The sequence below is a fragment of the Typopeltis vanoorti genome, chromosome 2 (assembly GCF_054136105.1).
Source record: "Typopeltis vanoorti isolate ZY-2024b chromosome 2, IOZ_Tvanoo_1.0, whole genome shotgun sequence".
NCBI classification, from domain to species: Eukaryota; Metazoa; Arthropoda; class Arachnida; order Uropygi; family Thelyphonidae; genus Typopeltis; species Typopeltis vanoorti.
Genome location: NC_143550.1, coordinates 26,449,878 through 26,471,255, shown reverse-complemented (window position 1 = coordinate 26,471,255; position 21,378 = coordinate 26,449,878). Strand labels below are relative to the sequence as shown.

General features: G+C 37.4%; 1 protein-coding gene across 3 annotated transcripts in view; it reads right to left on the bottom strand.

Moving 5' to 3' along the window:
- Positions 1-21,378, bottom strand: part of LOC150108890 (E3 ubiquitin-protein ligase RNF123-like) — a 660,886-nt gene that overhangs the window by 241,540 nt on the left and 397,968 nt on the right. For all 3 annotated transcript variants that reach the window (XM_090410696.1, XM_090410708.1, XM_090410702.1), the window contains one exon: positions 789-921. In XM_090410696.1, the coding sequence (XP_090266822.1) occupies positions 789-921 (133 nt within the window). The remainder of the gene's footprint in view (positions 1-788; positions 922-21,378) is intronic.

Genomic DNA, 21,378 nt, shown 5'->3' with positions numbered 1-21,378 from the left:
TCAGGCACTAATGATTTTTCTCTTATTCAACCTAATTATGCTACAGTTAGCCAATCTATTTTCATAGTTTGTCATAGTCTCTGCAGTAATCCCACATGAAAATCTTCCAATGGGTGGCATCATGGTGACTTCTATTATCATTAGTTAAATTAAAGATGCCAAGAATATAATTTCTTGGCATCTTTAATTTAATTTATAACCAAGTGGGAAAAAACTTTCATATTACAATGAGATATTATTCAATCCAATACTTCTGTTCAATATGCTGCATCTACCATATGTGTGTAAGGTCATTATCCCTAAGCAGGTCAAGGAATTCATCTCCTTAATTCACACATTATTTCCCATCACACATCAATGCTTCCATAGTTAAAGTCATCTCCCTGCCACTCATCAGTCTTACTACCTGAACATTTCAGAATCACCTCCCTCTATACTATATATATATATCCCAAATTCCTGCTCATCTCAACTTCACTTCAAATATAAAAGGCCACAAACTCTGCCCCTCTATTTCTAACATTTCTCACGGTGGTATACAAACACAATAGCATGTTTCATCCCCCACCGATTTTTTTTTATTCCTGCAATTTCCCATGCTATCCTTGCACAAGATGCTGACTTTGCTGCTTTCACAGCGAGAAAAATTGTTTTCTTTTAAAGTTAGAATACAACAGCCACGTAAAAAGTATCGGAAATGTTTTTTTTAGTATTCTAATTATCAGGGTAAGTCTCATATCAATGACTTTCAAAAAATAAATTATCATAATGAAAACAGGAGTACTTACTAGTCTCTGTAATCAAGGAATCTTTCTCAGGATGCAACAAACACATTTCTTGAACACAACAGTGTAATAAAGCAACTAATCGATGAAAGAAAGCCAGAGCCACAGGTAAAGGACATAAATGTACTGCAGGTACCTGAAAATTATTTCATTATCAGTCAGTGATATATCTCTCTCCTCTCCCATGCATAAATACATATACAACAGGAATGATGGCAACAAGAATTATTCATTTCAAAGGATTCTACTAAAACATGGGGATCATGTTACTAAACATGATCCCCATGTTTACCATGATCTCCATGTACATTCGATTATACAAGTCATGACAAACATTTAATGCAAATATTACCAAGATAGACCAGCTATTATCTTCATTTCCTGATATAACTCAAAGAAGTGCATCTCAGAAAATAGCATACATCAGCTTGGTGGTACTACAGAATCAAGATTTTATTATCAAATCTTTTGACAGAGATCCATCAGATCTCCATCAAAAGACTTATTATGGGAGATCCCACTGTGACACACACAGCTCACCATGTGCCTTAAAAGCATTTACTGTCACCACACTCTAAATCAATTCATTCCAATCACCCACTACTCTCCATGCTAAACACCTATTCCTCAATTCCACTCCCAAACATTCCTTATGTAGTTTCCAGGGTGCTACCTGCTCTTCCCCAAATCTCCTTCTTTTATGAAACACATCACTAACATTAATTTGAGCCCTAAACATCTTAAATATGACTGATACATAAATGTCTAAATCTTATTCTTCTTCCTCCACTGCTCTTATCCACTGAACTCTGCAAATTGCATTTCCTCAATCTGTCTTCATACTCAACATTCCATAGAAACAAAAACCACCTATCTTACTTAATCACTGGAATTTTCCAATCTCTATCCTTTTGACAGGATAGAGATTGGAACAGGTCACTAAATCCATGCACAAATTCACATGCAGCCTGATCAAAGACTTATACAACAGGACCATAATATCCATACTTCTACATATCAGTGTTCTTTGCATCATTGCCATAATATGCTGTGATACCCTCTCAAAATTTTTGGCCTTTATCCAAAATCACCCTCAGATCCTCATCTCTTCAAGATATCCCCCACTAACTGTATACTCTGCATCCAGAGTATACAGTTAGTGGGGATACAGTTAGTATATACAGTTATACTATCTTTGTTTCCCAAATTTTAAGCCTTATATTTTTGCAACACCAGCAACCCTATTCACCTCATCTATTCAAGTTGTCTTGTACGTGGGTGGTCTGAAAAGTTCTTGGCCTAACAATGAAAAAACGAATTTATAATTTCAAAATTATTTTTATTTTTCAACATAATCTCCATTAAGACTAATACATTTATTCCAGGATGCTCCAGTGCAATTATCCCATCCCTGTAGTGGTTTTCAGTAAGATCTGCAAAATACCCCCTCTACAGCTGCAATCATCTCTTGATGCAAAGAAAAACGCTAACAGCGAGGAAGAGTTTTAGTTTCGGGAAGATATAGAAGTTAGAGGGAGCCAAATCTGGGGGAATAGGGTGAATGTTCCAACAATTCGTAGTGCAGATCCCTTACTTTTCCCATTGCCAAAACACCAATGCGGGCAGGTGCATTGTCCTGATGAAAGATGATTTTTTTCTTCTGCAAACTGGGTCTTTTCTCACGAATTTTTTCATCTAGTCTAGTTAAAAGACTGGAATAATATTCCCCGGTTACTGTTTTACCCTTTTCAAGATAATTAAGCTGAACAACTGGCTTTTGTCCACTTTCGACTGCTGTTTGGATTCTGGTGTGTACTGGTGAATCCAAGTCTCATACATAGTAATAAAATCAATTTTGTTCTTGATAAAATGCTTCAAGCACTATCAGAGATTTTCATGCAAGTGTGTTTTTGATCTGTGTGGCACCCATCTTTTCATTTGCAATTCTTCATGTTCTTTTGAAATGCCTATAGTCTTAGCAATTTCATGCACTTTGACACGCTGGTCATCCAATACCATATCGTGCACTGATCAATGATTTCACTTTTTGGACAACCTTCATGTGGATCATCTTCATGGCTGGTATGACTACATTTAAACTCAGAAGCCCATTTCTTAATTGTCAAAAATGAAGGAAAAGAGTGCCCATAAACTTTTATCAACTTCAGATGAATTTCTTTTGGCATTAAACCGTCTTTTACAAAGCATTTTATAACTACATGATAGTCAATTTTATCCATTTCAAGGGATACAGACAACACTTTGGCTTCAGGCAGCTGTATAAAAAAAAAAAACTACTTGATAGAATGACTTGCAATTTCACACTGATGCTTATGACAGATGTACCAACTTTGAAAAAAAAAATCTTTCCAACAGTGTTGCCATTTATGGTCGAGGCTGAGAACTTTTCAGACCACCCATGCACATTAGCTCTACTTATAATTCTTCCTAATTCTGCATCATTTACAAATTACCAATATTGTTAACATACAAATTAAACAGCTAAAAAAAAAAAAAAAAAAAAAACCTATGGGCAGGATATCACTTTCCCCAAAATATAAGTTGCTAATTCCTAATAGATATTAATCTCCAATCCAGTACACTAATCTATTATCCAACCTTATCTCTTCCAATTTAATTACCAGTTTGTCATGTAGCAATCTATCAGAGACCTTTGCAAAATCTAAATGAACAAATGCATATGCATCTCTTTTGTCCAATGCATCTGTCACCTTGTTATAAGTAAGTCAATTGCTAAAATATGATCTTCCATCAGAAAACCTATGCTGTCCATCAAAGAGTATGCCATTGTTATCTATTCAATTCTGGTATACCCCACTTACCTCTCTAACACTTTATCAACTCCAGACACACACAGGCCTATAATTACAGACCTTAGTCTTATCACCTTTCTCACAGAGCAGAATAATTTTGTCCTCTTTCCATTTCTTGGAAGTTGGCATAATGTAAGACTCGTTAAAATTATGCACTAACTGTTGTTAACGACGTGGAACATCTCCTCAAAATATATGGTGATATATCAAAATCTACAGACTTCTCAATATAGAGTTTATTCAATTCCCATACATCTCTCTGCTTGCTCACGATCAGAGATAACGTGTGAATGTGAGTCATCATACAGTATGACACATTCATGAGGATGAAATATTTTTACAAATTGCTCATTTAATATCTCAGCTATATCTTCACAGTGGTTATCATTCTATCATCTTCACTAACCGATATAATCATCCTTTCTTCTGCTGGCCACCTATCAAAAGAACTTCATGGAGATTCCCCTTCCCCTCCCAAAAAAGCTAACTGCTGCTCATAATACACTTTTTGCTACCCTTATCAAGCACATCACCATTCTCACCTGCCCTTCATACTCCACATGAAACTGATTGTTACCACTCAGCTTGTTCTGCCTCCATAATGCTTTCTTCCAGATTGCATACCTTACCTCTTCATGCATCTATTTTGCATTTATCTTATTTAACTTCCTGACCTCTGGAATACATTCAGACAGCTCTGCCATATAATTCATGAGGGGCCAAAGGCACTGATCGCATTTCCATCCAATTCCTCATTCCATGATATAGCTGCAAGCTATATTCTGAATTTGCCATAATCACTAACCACAGAGTTCCACATATCCCTTTCTCACAGAAGTTGTCATATGCCTGGCCATTACACTACTCACTTCAAAGTTACTATCACCAACTGGAGGTACATTTGGCACCCTACATCATCCTCTGATAGGATGATCGAATACTGAGACACTTTGATTCTTATTGTACTCCTGTTATGCAACCTAGGGTCTTTCAAACACTCAAGAAATTCATTTTCTTATCCATCTCTTCTCTCAATCTATATTACCATATATCATCTCTTCATTCAATCTATATTATCATAATTAAATTCAACCATAACAATCACCCTTTTCTTAATCAACAGGGTAATTTTCCAATATATTTCTTCCTCACTGCTCTCCTTTACCAGGTCTATAGCAACACCTAACTAAACATTTCATCATATCCAGCTCTACATCACATCACATGACCACTATTTTCCCCCTCCATGTCCTCCTTCCTTCCTACAATGTCTGATTTCACCAAAAATATATTACTCCCTCTTCTTATCTCTATTCTTATCAGGATATCATCCTCCTCCAGATATGTCTCACTTATTCCAACAATTTTTGGATGAATCAACTCCATCAATGGAACAATTTCATCCCTCTTATTTTGGATACTTTTGACATTTGTAAACAAACATAACAGTTCTTCTATAACCAGGACCACAAACACCACTTCTTGGATATGACTCATATATACCTTTCCTGGCAATTCCTCTCTCCATCACCACCAATCCATCCTGCTACCTCTCCAGACATAAGCCATTTCAATTCTTTGTCTAATCACACATTCACATCTGAATCCAGCATCCACACTTATCATGCAATATCTCCCTAGTCCACCCAGACTCTCCATGTTTTCTTGTCTGTCTTCTGTTCTGCTCTCCTTCATTCTCTTTGCTCAACCTACTCCCCTCTCCATTCACAAACTGTCCTACCCTACTTAAAGTCTACTTCACAATCACATCACCTCTTACTTCCTCTGATCTTCTATTCACTGCAGTCACTATTCCTTTCAGTCAGATTAACTCATATCAAAGCATTTAAATGTAGCCCATCTCTCTCTCTCTCTCTCCTATACAGTCCCATCCATCTATCAAATTCATTCCACACATTCACAAAATGCACTCTTTCTCCTCACAGAACTCTGCTAGCATACTACTCATGATTATCACTCCCAACTCACCATCATATCTGAGTATGTTGGTTCCTACTATCACTACCAAATTCTTTTGTTTGTTTATTCCTAGTCACATTTTTAGTCAGCAGATCCACAAAATCATTATGGTTTTCAATGGTCTTAAAATTAATCACAGCTTGTTTGAAGATGGTGCTAGTGTCATACATACAAAGCAGCTGTGTTGAACGTGGTATGCAAATATCTTTTTAATTTTAGTAAATATTATTGGTTGTAATCATGTTTTTATTTTTAAAAAAAAAAAGATTCGGTTTTTTAACAAACTTTCTTGATGTTCATAATACCAACAAATGAACTAATTTTCGTAATTTCTTGTAGTTTGCATTTTAAACTTTTACTTCTCTTTATCTTTGAAGATGTTAGTCTGATGACTAACGAAACTTGTCGGGTTTGTTTTTTAGTACTTGTTTAGTTTTAAAAAAAAGTTTTTTTTTTTTTTTTAATAAACATGTGGTCACAAAACCGGAATAATTTGAATTATTGGTTGTGTTTCATTTAGTTCAGACTGCATAGTTGAGTGTGCCTGTTTGCAAATTTTAAACTATGTAACATCAATTTAAAAAGCATTTTACACGGTACAATGCTTACAAGCAAAATGGCAACCATAGCATTCTTTTTCAATGAGTTAAAAATGAAATGAGGGATTCATGTGATGCAGTGTGTTCAGTGTATTCATTGACAAGAGTGAACGGTTTATGGTATAAAAGCAAGTGCAGATAGGTATACTAGAAATGTTTTGTATGCTAGTGCAAGAAATGCAAGTCGTGTCAAACTCAAGAATAAAGTAACTAATACTAACCATGCAAGGGGATAGTGACTGTTGTAGAGAATGTAGTGGAAGGAGTGAGTGATAGTGGATGATTTATAAATTAGTGTATGAAAGAAATGACTGCTGGTAGCATGGATGATGAGGTGACAACGGCAATAGAAACAGTGAAAGCATAGGAGTCCTTCAGAGGAAAAAAAAAAGTGAGTTGAAGCAATTGGAAAATGATTGGTGTGTGACACAGCAGGAAGGAGAATGAATGATAAAGTGAATGAGATAAGTGTAAAAGAGTGAAAAACTGAGGTAAGTAGAAAGTATTATATGAGATTTGCTGATAAAAAGAATGCTTAAGGAGAAAGTGATGAAAGTATGTTTACCAGGTGAGAAGATGAAGGATGATAGAAAAGCTGTTAGTTTGCAGAGATAAGTGAGAGATTGTTTTCACAGGAACAAATGATTTGAAAGGTGAGAAATATGCAATGAGAGAAGATATGAAAAGAGATGCTGATAGAAGCAAAAAAGAAAAGTGATAAAGTAAACATTGTAAGTCTGTTGCCTCAATATGATTGGAACGAATTGAGAAGAATCATGCTTCTCAATTCAGTGACATTCTGTAGCAAGTTAATGAGAAGATCATGCAAGAAGAAGAATGGTTTATTATTATTACGTGACACTTCCAAGTAGTCCAAAGACTCATCAAGGGAGGACACCTACTCTACAACTCTCCGTCTCCACCACTCATTCCATCAACTACAGTGAACCACATCATCTACACCAATGGAATATGATATCCACCTCCACCACTAGTATTTTCACAGACAATCACAAACATCCATGGCAGGATTTGAACCTGTAGCCTTTTGGCTGGAGAGTGGATATGCTAACCACTTGGCCAACCAGGCTGGCATAATAGGACAAACAGGACATAAATAGGGCAAAATATATTGTTGTTTGCCACTATACACGGAGAGGGAGTAAGAAGGATGTAGATGCAATGCATTGGCTGATTAACATGAGTGCAGGCCATTGATAGTTTATATTATGATTGAATTTTATGAACAAAAGGATTGGTATATGCCTGATGGATTGCATTTGAATGGTTTAGGAATCACATGTTTGGACAGAGCCAGCCATTTAGCATGATGACGGAAGTGCCAAATTAGAGAAACTAGTAGTACTGGGATGGGGAGGGGGGGGGGGGAGTGATGCAGTCAAGTGTGGGTTCAGCTACTGCTGGATCAAAGCAGTGTGCGTACAGAAATGATTATGCAATGCCATTATGCAGTGTGTTATGTTGATGGTAATGGATACTGCTGGAAACTGATGAGGATAGGCTAGAAAAAGTTGAAGTTCAGAAGGCATATTCCAAAAGTTGCAAAATAGCTCAGAGGATTACTTGGATGATGGAAAACACTAATAAAATATGGAGGTTATTATCTCTCTTTATAAGACTATGATTCAGCTACATCTTGACCTGTGCACCTCATGCATAACCTTACCCATTCATGTTGGTACTATCCCACAGAATGTCATGGCCAAAAAAGTTACTCATATCAAGTATAGACTCAGGCAGTTACAATTTAAGGATATCAAAGTCAGTGTCATTTAACTCAGAATCCAGTAAATAATAGGAACATATTGTAATAAGAAATCCTACAGGCAGGCAAATGGCTACTGCTTCCAAAGTAGCATTAAAATGGACCTGCTGAAAGGGGGTATGGCTGCCCACCAGGATAGCAACTCTGCTATGAGCAGGACCATCTCCAGTTCCATCTTTACCAACAACAGTGAAATGCCTAAAGGTAGGGTCCTCACCAGGTTTTAAATATGTTTACATATTTAAAACAGACAGAAACAGAAAGGGTTGCATTTCTGCAGCAGAACCTTTACATCATTGATTTTGGCAGAAACCACAAAAGTTCCACTGTAAAATTTTCCTGTTTTTAACTCTGTGCACTTGTCTAATTTCTGAGAAGTTGAAGGCTTACTTTTGTCAGTCTTATATTTATCTATTGATTCAGAGAATTAAAAATAGCCAATATCCATCTTTTCCTCTGGAGAAATATTTAATATATCATCTGATGTGTCAGGATTATTTGGTGAATTTAGTTTACTTTTGGTAGTAATAGAAGTATCTATTTTTTTTCTGTGAAAGTACCTGGTGATTTATCTTTTAATGATACTCTGGCCATAGTTTTCTTTTGCAAATGGGTTCTCATCAAAAGAGATCATTTTTGGAGATGTTTCAGGAGAGACCATAGGTCATGCAACTGATGTTCTCCACAGAGAACTCCTGATCACAAAGTTCAGGTATGGTGAAATTGCCAGATGGTGGAATAGAGATGTGCTTGAGATGGTTTGATGTTTTCTTAACTGCCAACTTCTCAGCATAAGAGGACTTCAGGATATGTCTTGTAGTGGTTGGCTAACTTCCTTTTTGCATCTTAATATATTTTGTTTTGTTTATATCTTTTTGGAAGTTTATTTCATACTTGGTTAGACTATAATAAATTTAGTTTAATCCTTTATCCCAGTGTAAGCAAACAAAGTTTGCACTTGAAGTATCTTTAGGACTGAGGCAACTCATGGCAAAGGTGGACTAAGTCCTAATCACTTGTCTTAGTATTTCCCGTAATGCAAAGCACATCTCCTTGTGGACACGTACAATGATATGCATTAAGGGCCACTAGCCAGACCGGTTTCAACCTTTATTGAGGTCTCATCAGTGGGAGCAGACCCAGAGGTGGTGATACTAAGGTGGAAGTAATGGAGAAGTTATATTAACTATACTAGTTGCCCAAAAAGTGTCTCACCTTATTATTAAATTACTCTAGATTAGAGAAATATGTTGGAAGTTTATTTTCTACTTGGTTAGACTATAATAAATTTAGTTTAATCATTTATCCAAGTATAAGCAAACAAAGTTTGCAACTGAAGTATCTTCAGAACTGAGGCAACTTGTGGTAAAGGTGGACTAAGCTCTCATCACTTGCCTTAGTATCTCCTAATACAAAGCACATTTCCTTGCAGACATGTGTAATGCTATGCATTAAAGGAAGGGCCACTACCTAGACCAGTTTGAGGTTCACCACTGGGTCTGGCTCCCACTGACAAGATCTCAATAAAGGTCGAAACCAGTCTGGGTAGTGGCCCTTCCCTTAATGCAGAGCAGTATACATGTCCACAAGGAGATGTGCTTTGCATTGTGGGAGGTACTAAGACAAGTGATGAGAGAGCTTAGTCCACCTTTACCATGAGTTGCCTCAGTTCTGAAGATATTTCAGGTGCAAACTTTGTTTGCTTACACTTGGATAAAGGATTAAACTAACAGTTTTTATCTTTTGTATTTCTTTTTCATCCTTCCACCAATAACATGCATAGGAGTAGGCTGGATGACCTCCCTGACAGTACGAATTTAGCTTTTGTGGTAGAGATTTATTATCATGGTCTTCACTCCCACATCAGACACAGGAAATAGAGCCATGACAGGCAGTTTGTACATGCCATTATTTCTGACATTCAAAGCACCTCAAAGGATTAGGGCTGTAGCCTGGTGAGCCCCAAGTGACAATCCCTCAATATCAGAATGAGCCTCACATCTGTCACTCTCTGATCTTGATGATTTGAACATATCAACTGGAATATCAAGGTGATTCCATTCTGACATCACTCTTCTAGAAGAGTAGTGTTTTCTAAGGTGTTATTGTAATTGGTATTCAACTCAAGTGTAGTTGTTGTTGTTGACATAATGTTTCCACAAAGATATCCATAAAACATAGTTTCTCAACTGTTTTGGAATAATCTGCCAGTCCTAAACCCTTCTGAATAAAGAAAGTTGGCATTTTCCCTATTGGCTTTTGCATGGATGAAGAAACAGTGGTGTCACATCTTTTGTTTCCTACTTCTGTCATATCTACACTATACTTCGTTAGGACCTTGTAAGGCCCTTAAAAAATTTAAGGTCTTTACAGAAGTGGAATGCCAGCAGTATTCTGAACGATGGGATAGGAAACTTACTTACTGTAACACCACTGTTCATTGTAGGCAAGATTACTAGGTGATAAATCCTGGTATTGCAAAACTACCAGGATTCCACACATTCCAGATGTCTATGATTTGCATAGCACATCAAACATGACATGGCATTAGATCCCAGTGATATTGGTCTTGAAAGACAAGTTAGTAAAAAAAAAAAAATAATAATTAGACTCAGGAGTAGAATAAAGAATATGGGAAGGAAAACAGAAAAAGATTAAGAATGAAAAAGGCCAGCACCATCACGGGAGATCCCCTCCACCACAAACAGGTACCCCACATGAAAGTTACTGGTATAAAAGCAAAAAGTTGTACTTTTTTACTTTTACTTTCATCAAATGAGATCATTTTTGGAGATGTTTCAGTTCATCAGGAGTTCTCTGTGGAGAACATCAGTAGCATTTGATGTTCTCTGTGAAGAACATCAAATGCTACTGATGTTCTCCACAGAGAACTCCTGATCATAAAGTTCAGGTATGGTGAAATTGCCAGATAGTGGAATAGAGATGTGCTTTTTTCCAAAAGTAAAAGTAGTAAAAGAAATCATTTTTTAAAAAATTATTTCTTTTACTTCTATATTAATGCTCATATACAAAAACTCAGAACGTGTAATCTGCTTACTTCACACTGCTCCATCGATCCTAAAAAGTAGGTTTTAATAAGTGGATGTATTAAATACAACAAAAGATGCAACATAAAAAATTGAGGTTTTCTTCATACTAAAAAGTCTATTTGGGCTGAAAGCATGAAAATATCAGAATGGGACCCATTCTGTTTTATAGCCAGTAACAAAGCATATCAGGGTGATTAAGGGTCAAAGCTGTATAACTGAGAGGAGACCTCCACATAGCCTTTAAAGGAATGCGGAGAACCCACAGGGCTTCTGACTTCTTAATGCCCAATCCTTACCTTCTTGTGGTGCACCCTGTTAGGTATCTACCTGGATACTGAACGAACAAGGATGGGCTGGCAATTTGGGATTTAGCCGACCAAATTGTATTCTTATTAGCTTAAACCAAAATATAAAATGACGGCACAAGATGATAGAATTTCATGCCAGCTGGGGAGTTTCCTGGTTAAACAAGGCCCCCATTGTTTTCTGCCAAGGAACCAGGGCAAACAGCATAAAGTCAGCTACCAGAACAAATCCTAAAACACACCACAACTCAACATCACCAGAGCTCAATATCAGTACTATCGACATAAGAAGCCTGAATGGCAAAGAAATGGAGCTAGCTGAGGAATCAGATAGTACCAGATCGACATAATGGGTTAACTGAAACAAAAAAGATAAAAACTGGTGAGATCTTTCTGAGCAATAAATACAAAATGTTATATTCAGCAATGATAATCAAGGAAAAGAAGAAGTAGGCATAGTATTCAACACTAAATATGAGACTAATCTTCTTGAATGGCAGGCAGTCTCAAGTAGATTGGGCAAATATCACAATGGGAAACTGGACAATGAGACTTATTTGTGCCTATGATCCCACCTTCTGTGGAATCATAGAGAGAGATAGGTAGAACGGGCGGAATTTTTTGAGGATTTAGAGAAAGCAACTGACACAATGAAAAAGTAAAAGTCGGTCCTTATTGGTAATATAAACGGCAGACTAGAAAATAACTGTCAGACATACAAAAATATTTTGGTAAAAATTGGAGAAAAGAGCAAAGCTAATAATAACAGCAAATACCTGTTGGATTTCTGCTCAGGATATGGACTGGTTATTACTAACACAATGTTCCAACATAAAAATGTGCATAAATTCACATGGAGAGAAGAGGCAAGGAATAAGAAAAGTCTCATTGGCTATGTTGATTATGATGTCTTCTCCCTGATGTAGGAAACCAGAGTGTACAGAGGATTTGAAATTGGAAGTGATCACCATTTAGTCTTGAGCAGGATAAAACTGAATTTCATAATGAAAAGAATAACATGTGAGAAATTCAGTAGCAATCCCTGAATAGAACACTGGTTGATTCAGCCAGAGAGGCATGTGAGAGGTGAGGTTGTCTGCAAGGATAGAAAAATCAGAACTCCATGGTGGATACCAGAAGTTAAAGACGCACTGAAGGAAAAGAAGAAAGCATATCAAAAGTTCCTGGCAAATAAGTCAGCTTGTGCTATTAGAGAGTACCGATACAAATGTAAGTAAGCTAAACACTGTGTAAAACTAGCTAAACAAAAGTCTTGGAAAGACTTTCGTAAGAAAATAGAAAATAAATATTGTTACTGCTGACAAGATATTCTGGAGGTTGCTGAAGAAGCTCAGAAATGGAGGAAAGAGTGCTGTAAAAGGAATGGAGAAAAAGATAGCCTCGAAGTATTGAGTAATTACTTCGAAAAATTGCTAAATGAAACAAGCAGTGATAGCACAGTAGTAAAAAACACTCAAAAGGCATGCAGTTGGGAATACATATCTATACTTGAAGTAGAAAGAGCCATCAAAGGCCTGAAACGTGGAAAGGCAGCTGGAGTAAAGGTTATTCGACCAGAAATGCTGAAGTATGGAGGTATACAAGTCTTACAATGGCTGTATGCATAGTTTAGAAGGCCTGGACTCAAGGACAAATTCTGGATGACTGGAGTGGAGCTCTCATAGTACCAATATACAAAAAAGGAAAATAAAACTGAATGTGAAAATTACAGAGGTATTTCTCTACTGAGTGTTCCTGGTAAGATTTACGCAAGTATACTTGAGAAATGGCTGAGGAGGATTGTAGAAGAAAAGTTTGGTGAAGAACAAGCTGGATTCAGGACAAATAGAGGCTGTCAGGATCAGATCTTCACTTTACGACAAATAGTCGAGAAATCTTGGGAATATAACAAAGTTCTGTATTTAAGTTTTGCAGATCTGGAAAAGGCATATGAGAAGGTGCCAAGAGAGAAGCTATTCAAAACACTGCAGTTATATAGTGTCAATGGGGGCATTATATCAAGCAATACTTAGTCTTTATTTGAGTTGTAATCATCAGCTAGAATTGAACGAAGTACAGAAAGATGGTTTAATATTAAACCTGATGTCTGACAAGGATGTACAGTAACCCCTCTCTTATTCATTATCTATATGGATCACATTATGAAGGAAAGTGATATAAAAATTAAAGATGTTAATGTCAGCTCTTTGCTTTATGTGAACGATGTTATACTTCTAAATAAATCCACTATAAGTCTGCAAGATTCCTTGACTAAATTGAATAGCTGTTGTAATAGATATGGTATGGTCAGCAATAAGAAGTCAAAGACAATGAAAATAGGCAGAAACATTTCAAATATCAATCAAATACATTGTGAATGGAGAACCTATAGAACAAGTAAAATATTTTAACTACTTAAACACGATTTTTAGTGAAGATGGTGTCCGAGCGGTTAGCCTAGTGACTGTGTGCTTCGCAACCATATGATTGGGAAGGAGTTTGTCCCAGGTTCAATTCCCGTCGAATACGTGAGGAATTTGAGGATCTTCCTCAGCCATAGCCAAGTTAGTCGGTCTTGGGCGCGGGCAGTAGGGTTTTTTTTTTGCCAGTTTATCTGCCATTTTTCATCCCGCAAGCAGTTAAACTGGTCCCGTGAACACACACGGATCTACAGCCGTAAATACTTAACCCCCAATGAGGGGCTCAGCTCACCCCAATAGGGACGGGGGAGAAAAAGGGAAGAAACTCCATACGAATAAATAAATAAATAAAGTGAAGATGGTAAACTAAACATGGAAATAAACAGAATCAACAAAGCTGGTATGTTAGGAAGTCAACTGAATAAATTTATATTGAATAAAAGAAATTAGTCAAAACACTAAATTAGCTGTATACAAGAGAGTGTTCAAACCAATTTTAATTTATGGATCTGAGAGCTGGGTCAGAAGTAAAACACTTGACCAAAGAATAGAGACTGCAGACATGAGAGTCCTGAGAAAGATTTGTGGTGTGAACGGATGGCAATGGCAATATCATATTAAAAATGTGGATATTAGGAAAGAACTTGTCATTGTCAGCATCCAGGAATCTTTTAGCAGAGCTAATATCAGATGGTATGGTCGCTTAAACAGAAGCGGAGAGGAAAGATTAGTAAAACAAGTGTTCTCTGGCAGGTTGACAAGAAAAAGACCAATAGAAGACCAAGATATTATTATCTTGTCTCCATGGAGTCAAAAGACTCATTGAGGAAGGTCCTTCCTAGGAAACACAAGGTCTATCAAGACTCATCGTGGGAGGTCCCTCTTAGGAAACGCAAAGTCTATCATACCACTTATTAAACTCATTGACCGTTCTCACTCTCACCACTATCAGGCAATACATTCCATGGTTCAACTACCCTCCATGCAAAGAAGCCACTCCTCACTCTCTTGCTCACAGTTTCGTTTTGTAACTTCCAGGGATGGCCCCCTTGTCATCACTCCTTCATGCTGTCCAACAAAGTGAAAGAACTCCCCAGTGTCAACCCTGTAACCACCTCTCAACAGCTCAAAAATCTCAACCACATCACCTCTCCTTCTTCAATCCAACAAACTCTGCAGACCACATTTCCTCAGCCAATCCTCATAACTAACATTGTACAGTCCTGAAACCATCCCCGTTATCTGCCCCTGCACCCCCTCCACAGTCAATTTATCCCCTTCAAATCCTGGAGACCAAATCTGTGAACAACAGTCCAAGTGTGGTCTGATCAGAGTCTTATACAACGGAATGATAACTCCTTTATCTCTGCCAGTCACCATCCCCCCACCACTGCAGCAATCCTCTGTGCTACCCCCCACCACCCTGCAACATGTCCCCTAAATTTCAGGTTTCTATCAATCATCAATCCCCAGATCTCCTGTTCCCCCCCACCTCCTCCAATAGAGTATTCAGTGTCCCATCGATGTATCCCAAACCTCAAGACCTTACATCCTGCTGCATTAAGCTGACACCCCTCATTCATTTACCCATCTGTCCAGCTTATTCAAATCCTCCTGCAGGGTTACCACATCTACACTATTACTAATAACCCTTCCTAGCTTCACATCATATGCAAACAACTGACCATCCCCCTGCAATCCACAGACAATGCCACTGATATAAAGGTTAACAGTATAGGTCCCAGAAATGAGCCCTGCAGGACCCCACCTGCAACCTTCTGCTCCCTGAAACTGCTAAACCATACACAACTCTCCAATACCCATTAGACAGCCAATCCTGAGTCCAGCTGACCAACCTCACATCCAGACTCATGTACTGCAACTCAAATATCAGCTCACAATGTGGCACCCTGCCAAATGCCTTCACTAAATCCAAGAAGATGGCAGTATATGCCTTTCCCTCATCTACCTACTCTTGTAACTTTATTACAAAAGGCCAGCATATCACCAAAACAAGAGCTTCCACCCCCCACAAATCCATGCAGACTCTCATGGACAACATTACCCTCATCTGTCCAATGCTGTATACAGTCCCTCACCAACCTCTCCAAGATCTCAACAACTACTGATGATACACAAACTGGCCTATAATTAGACACCTCCAGTCTGTCACCACCCCCCATGCAATGGCACTACCCCCCATTCCCCGGGCACCTTTCCCGTAGCCAGACTTTCATTGAAAAGCCAGGTCAATGGAGTTGTCAGTTTTCTAGCACATTTTCTCAAAACTCATGGTGAAATACCATCCAGTCCCACAGCCCTACTGACATCCAGAGTAATCAACATACTCCAATAAAGTGTTCATTGAACAATTCCACCATGTCCTCTGAATCAGTCACTGTTTTGATCCCCCAATGTGAATCTTCCACAGTCATTTCTCCTCCTACTGGCCACATAGCTAAAAAATTCCCTAAAATTTTCTCTGGATCTTAGGGCCAATCTCTTACCATATTCCAGTTTTGCCTTCCTTACCATACTAGTCACTCTCCTGGCCTGTGTCCCATATTCCCCATGCATCTGCTCTTCACCTGTCTCCTTATATCTCTTCCATAGCCTCTTTTCGCATGCAGTTCCTGTTTAATATTGGCTGCCATCCACTTTACTCCAAATTGTGTCCTCTTCTTCAATTGTGGAATACAGCTCACTATTGCTGCTAACAAATATTCCCTCACAATTTCCCAAGCACCAATGATATCCTGTCCCTCCAATTCCTCTCTCCATGAAACTTCCCCAAGTTGATGTCTAAGACTATTATAATCACCTGCCTTATAATTCTACATAAGTTCCCCTCTCTTTGATACTCCTGCATGCCTATTCATTTTCCAAGTCAAAACCACATGGTCACTCTCTAGAACTGGTGGGAGAGATGTCATCTCAGTTATTATCAGCTCTTCTGATGCAATGACCAACAAAACTCTTGATCCCTCTATTACATGTTGCCTAAGATATTTGTCCCTCAAGAATTCTAAAAATTCCATTCCCGTATTGCTACATGCATCTTCCTCTCCCCAATTTATACTGCTGTAATTAAAATCTCCCATAACAATTATTCTTCTTGCACTTGCCAAGCTCAACTGTCTAAACATCTTCCTGGTCCCCACCCTCTGTGCTCCTTGGTCTGTAGCAACACCCCACTAAACATCCTGTTCTGCCCATCTCTACCTCACACCATATGCTTTCAAAATCCTTAGTGTCACTGCCTTCCAAAGTCCCTTAGAGGAAATAAGTCATCACTTATCATAAGCAGTACTCCACCACCACACTTTCCATTCCTATCCTGCCGAAAAATGCTGTACCCTGCTACTTCTATTCCTGTTATTATATCCTCTTCTGTCAACGTCTCAGTGATCCCAATAATCTTTGACCAACTGATGCTATCAGCGCCATCAATTCCTCTCCTTTATTCTGGATACTCCTGGCATTGGTGTAAAGCATAAAAATGCCATAGTTTCTATACCCAGAATTATTCCCTCTAGACCCTACTGGGCTCAGCATTACCCGATGTCGTTTCCCTTCTCCCAAGTATCCATTCCCACAAGAGGCCACCCCTGCTACCATCCACCCTGGGATGCACCGACTCGTTCAGAACAGCAATCTCTCCAGATGCCTACGTCCATCCTCATTCAAATGCAAGTGGGCTCTCGCATACAATTCCTCTCTGTCCTCAAACACCCTCCAAGCATCCACATATTCGAATCCTCTCTTCTGACACATTCTAGCTATTATGTTATTCAATATTACTGCTCTTCTGCTCAGCTCTTCACTATCATACCTAGACAACACATACACTATCTTTCCTCTCTGTGTTTCTTTCGCACAACCTCAAGCAAGAATCTCATATCTCTCGCTGCCCAATTTACATTACCCGTCAAGTCATTTGTTCCTACCATCACAATCATCTCATCCACCCTTTCACCGCCATACTTTCTATCGTTCATCCAGGCAAACACTCCTCACGCATCTTATCTTGAACACCACAGATCATTGAGTCCCCATACATTACACCTCTCACCACCCTATTCCTCGATTACTCACATGCATCCCTCATGATGATGATGGTGATGACAGAGTATCCCAGTTATGTGAGAGACCAAAAAAATTAAAAAAAAGCCAAAATTTTTATGTTTTAAATTTTTCTTTATTTAAATTTTTTTTTTTTTTTTTTGCAAACTTTGAGGCAGTGTTTTAGAAGTCCAAAATGTATGTGAAGTGTACATTTTGGACTTCTGCATGCTCAAATATGTATGTCCAAAATCAGCTACCTTGAATCAAGGTGATTTAGAGCTTATGTACATATTCCACTACATACATAAAACATACAAAAAAAAGCAGACATCTGGATTCAATCTAGGACCTACTGGGTAGAGTAAAAAATGGAGAAAATTAGAACTTTGAGCACAAAATAGCTGACTGTCATCTTGAAAAAAAGTTAGTCCATTTGGAAATAAGCTACAATTAATTTTAAAAGCCCTCTGAAACTGCAAAAATTCTGTGGATTTCATGAACAAAAAGGGCTACCACAGTTAAAAGATGCCATGAAAAACCCAAAAACATTTTTTCCTAAAGGACAAAATAATTGTTTTCATCAATTTGTTGACAAAATCAATACAGCTGGCCATCAGACAGGTAATCACCTCATGGTCATTCTCATCAGCTAGAGAATGAGTTTAACCTCTCTACCTGCCGTGATGGATGAAATAGTGAGACCAAATTGGCCTTTTTATCCATGTTATTCAACAGGTGTTACAGAACCGTATCCAGATTTTGCTGGACGTCTATAGACGTCATGACTGGTTGAGGTGTTAAACCTAATTTATAATAACATCCTCTGATGAAGTTATCAAATTTAAGACCATTGATGCTTGCATAACCTCTGTTATATATGGTCTATCTCAAAAACTCAAGAAATTCATTCTCTTTATTCCTGGATGCTAACTTTTTATCCTAAGCTATACTTGAAATTCATTCTCTTTATTCCTGGATGCTAACTTTTTATCCTAAGCTATACTTGCTTATACATTTCAAGTCACTGTCTTCCACATTACCAGGTCTATGGCAACATTCAACTCCTGTTCTATCATCCAAAGCACATACCACTACAGTTTTGTCTTTTCCATCTTCACAAAAAACACCACATTCCTTCATCTCTATTCCTATCAAGATGTCATCCTCATTGAAACATATCTCACTTATTCCAACAATTTTTTAAGCAAACCAACTCAATTGATGCAATAATTTCATTATCCTTATTTATGATACTTCTGGCATTCATGTAAAAACATAATTCATTTCTAGGTAAATTAGTAAATGTCACCAAGTGAAAAACCTTTCGACAACCAACTCTGATCCAGCGTATTTTAATAATGTGCGATACCTTTTTTTACTGCTTAGATATGGGAAATATATGAATTCTGCATTACTTCAACCTTGGTATCACTTCTGGATCTGGCTCCCACTGATGAGACCTCAAATAAAGGTCAAAACTGGTCTTGGTAATTTTCTTTCCAATAATGCATAGCATTATGCATGTCTATAAAGATATGTATAATGTGTATCCAAGTGTAAGCAAACTTTGTTTGTATTGAATATAACTGAATAAAATTTATATCCTATTCTATCCTTCTCATCTGTCCCTTAGGACGGGTTGAGTCCCCTAATGAGGGGATTACGATGAATTAATACAGCCGGTTCGTCACTCCTCTGCTGCATTCCCTAAATGTAAGTATTCATGACTGTAGATCCACATGTATTCATGGGGCCAGTTTGCCTGTTCTGGGGAATGAAAAACTCAAGTTTCCAGGTAAAAAAAAAACCCTATCTCTGTATGAGACCAGCTAATTCACCTTTAGTTGAAAGAGACCAGAAAAAGGTTCCTAATGTCTTGGATGGGAATCGATTCCAGGTCTTTCCAACGGAAGGGCTTTGTCTATACCAAATGAGCTACGGAGACTCAGAATTTATATAATGAATATAAAGATGCCGAGAATATAATTTCTTGGCATCATTAATTTATATATATAACCAAGTGGGGGGAAAAAAAAAAACTTTCAAAAATGATGTGGAATCCATAAAACAAGTAAATATTTTAACCATTTGAGCGCATTAGCTGGCCTGCTTGATAGAGTGATAAGCATATATGCTATTCATTCAATGCATGTTTGCATGCTGTCACAGGGATAAATGTTGATACCTGTTTTTAGGTGAGAGATGAATTTCACTGCTCGGTATAAGATGACTGCCTCACTTACTGAGACTTGAACTGGTTTTAAAAAGTTCCATGTAAAAATCATTAGCCCACTCACAGTTCTAATGTGCTGTAGGTTTACAAACCTTTAATGGTAGGAGTCATAAAATGAGTTGAATAAAATCATATTGAGAGAATTTAACAAAACTGTATTTTGTTCAAATGAATTCTGATTTGTAGAACTAAGAATTTGGTTAGAAGTAAAATAGCTGATCAGACTAGCAACTACAGCTGCCTGTGGGAGGTTGTTTTCTCCTGTGAGAGAAAAATTGCCATCCACAAAAGGTTATAAGCCTATAGTAATTTAATAGAGGTGTGTGGGTGGGTGGGTTAAGGTTTTTTATTTATTTATTTATTTATTTTTTCTTTCCATACTATGTAAAACAAATATATAAAATGAAAATTCTTATATTTTATATAAGTATAATCTGGAAAGATTGCTCTGGGAACCGAGCATCAAATTTTTTTTTCTTCACACACTTTAGCAGGCCCCGAGTAAGCAGAATGATGATTTCACACCAACTTATGAAACTGATCACCCATTTAAAAAACAGAATTCAAACCCAAAGTCTTAGAGAAAGAGAGAGAGGGTGTGCTAATGATTCAGCCAACCCTGCCAAACTTAGCAGTTAATCATAGAGATGAATGACTGGTGATGATATGAACATTATTTTTTCAACATAAAAAAAAATAATATTTATTGGTGAAAATTAGAATAATTCTTATTTCCTAAACAACTACATATGTTTATACCAAGAGATGGAGGGGAAGAAAGGTAGCAGCCAGAATAATAAAATTACACAGAAAGAGAATGGGATTTAGAAGCAGCTGTTTCATAAATAAAAAACTTATCAAACACAGATACGTTTTTTTATTTATATTATGATTCTCCCCCCATGAAAGAATAAAATAAAGTAACAGAAATAAATATGCAACAGCAAAGTTTATTCAAAATGGAGCTGTCTCAAAGTAACCAACTAACAAGGGTTAATTAAATAAATTAGAATTAATGAGCAAAATTTATTTCAGAAAGAATAATGACCAAATAACATACCTGAATTTACTTAAAAAGTAAAGATGACTTGCATAAGCAAAGTGGATATTAGATTCAGCATTATTTCAAAGCCAAATGTAGAAACTATGAAAGTTTCGGGAATATATTCCTTGGCACTCACAAGTTGCCTTAGGGTGGATTACTTAAAAGACATAGGTGCTGTCCAAGTGTTTATATATTCACCTTTTATTAATCCATTTTGATAAGGTTTCACTAGCCTGACAAATCTTTTGAACTGGTTGTTCTCTTTAGAGATACTGT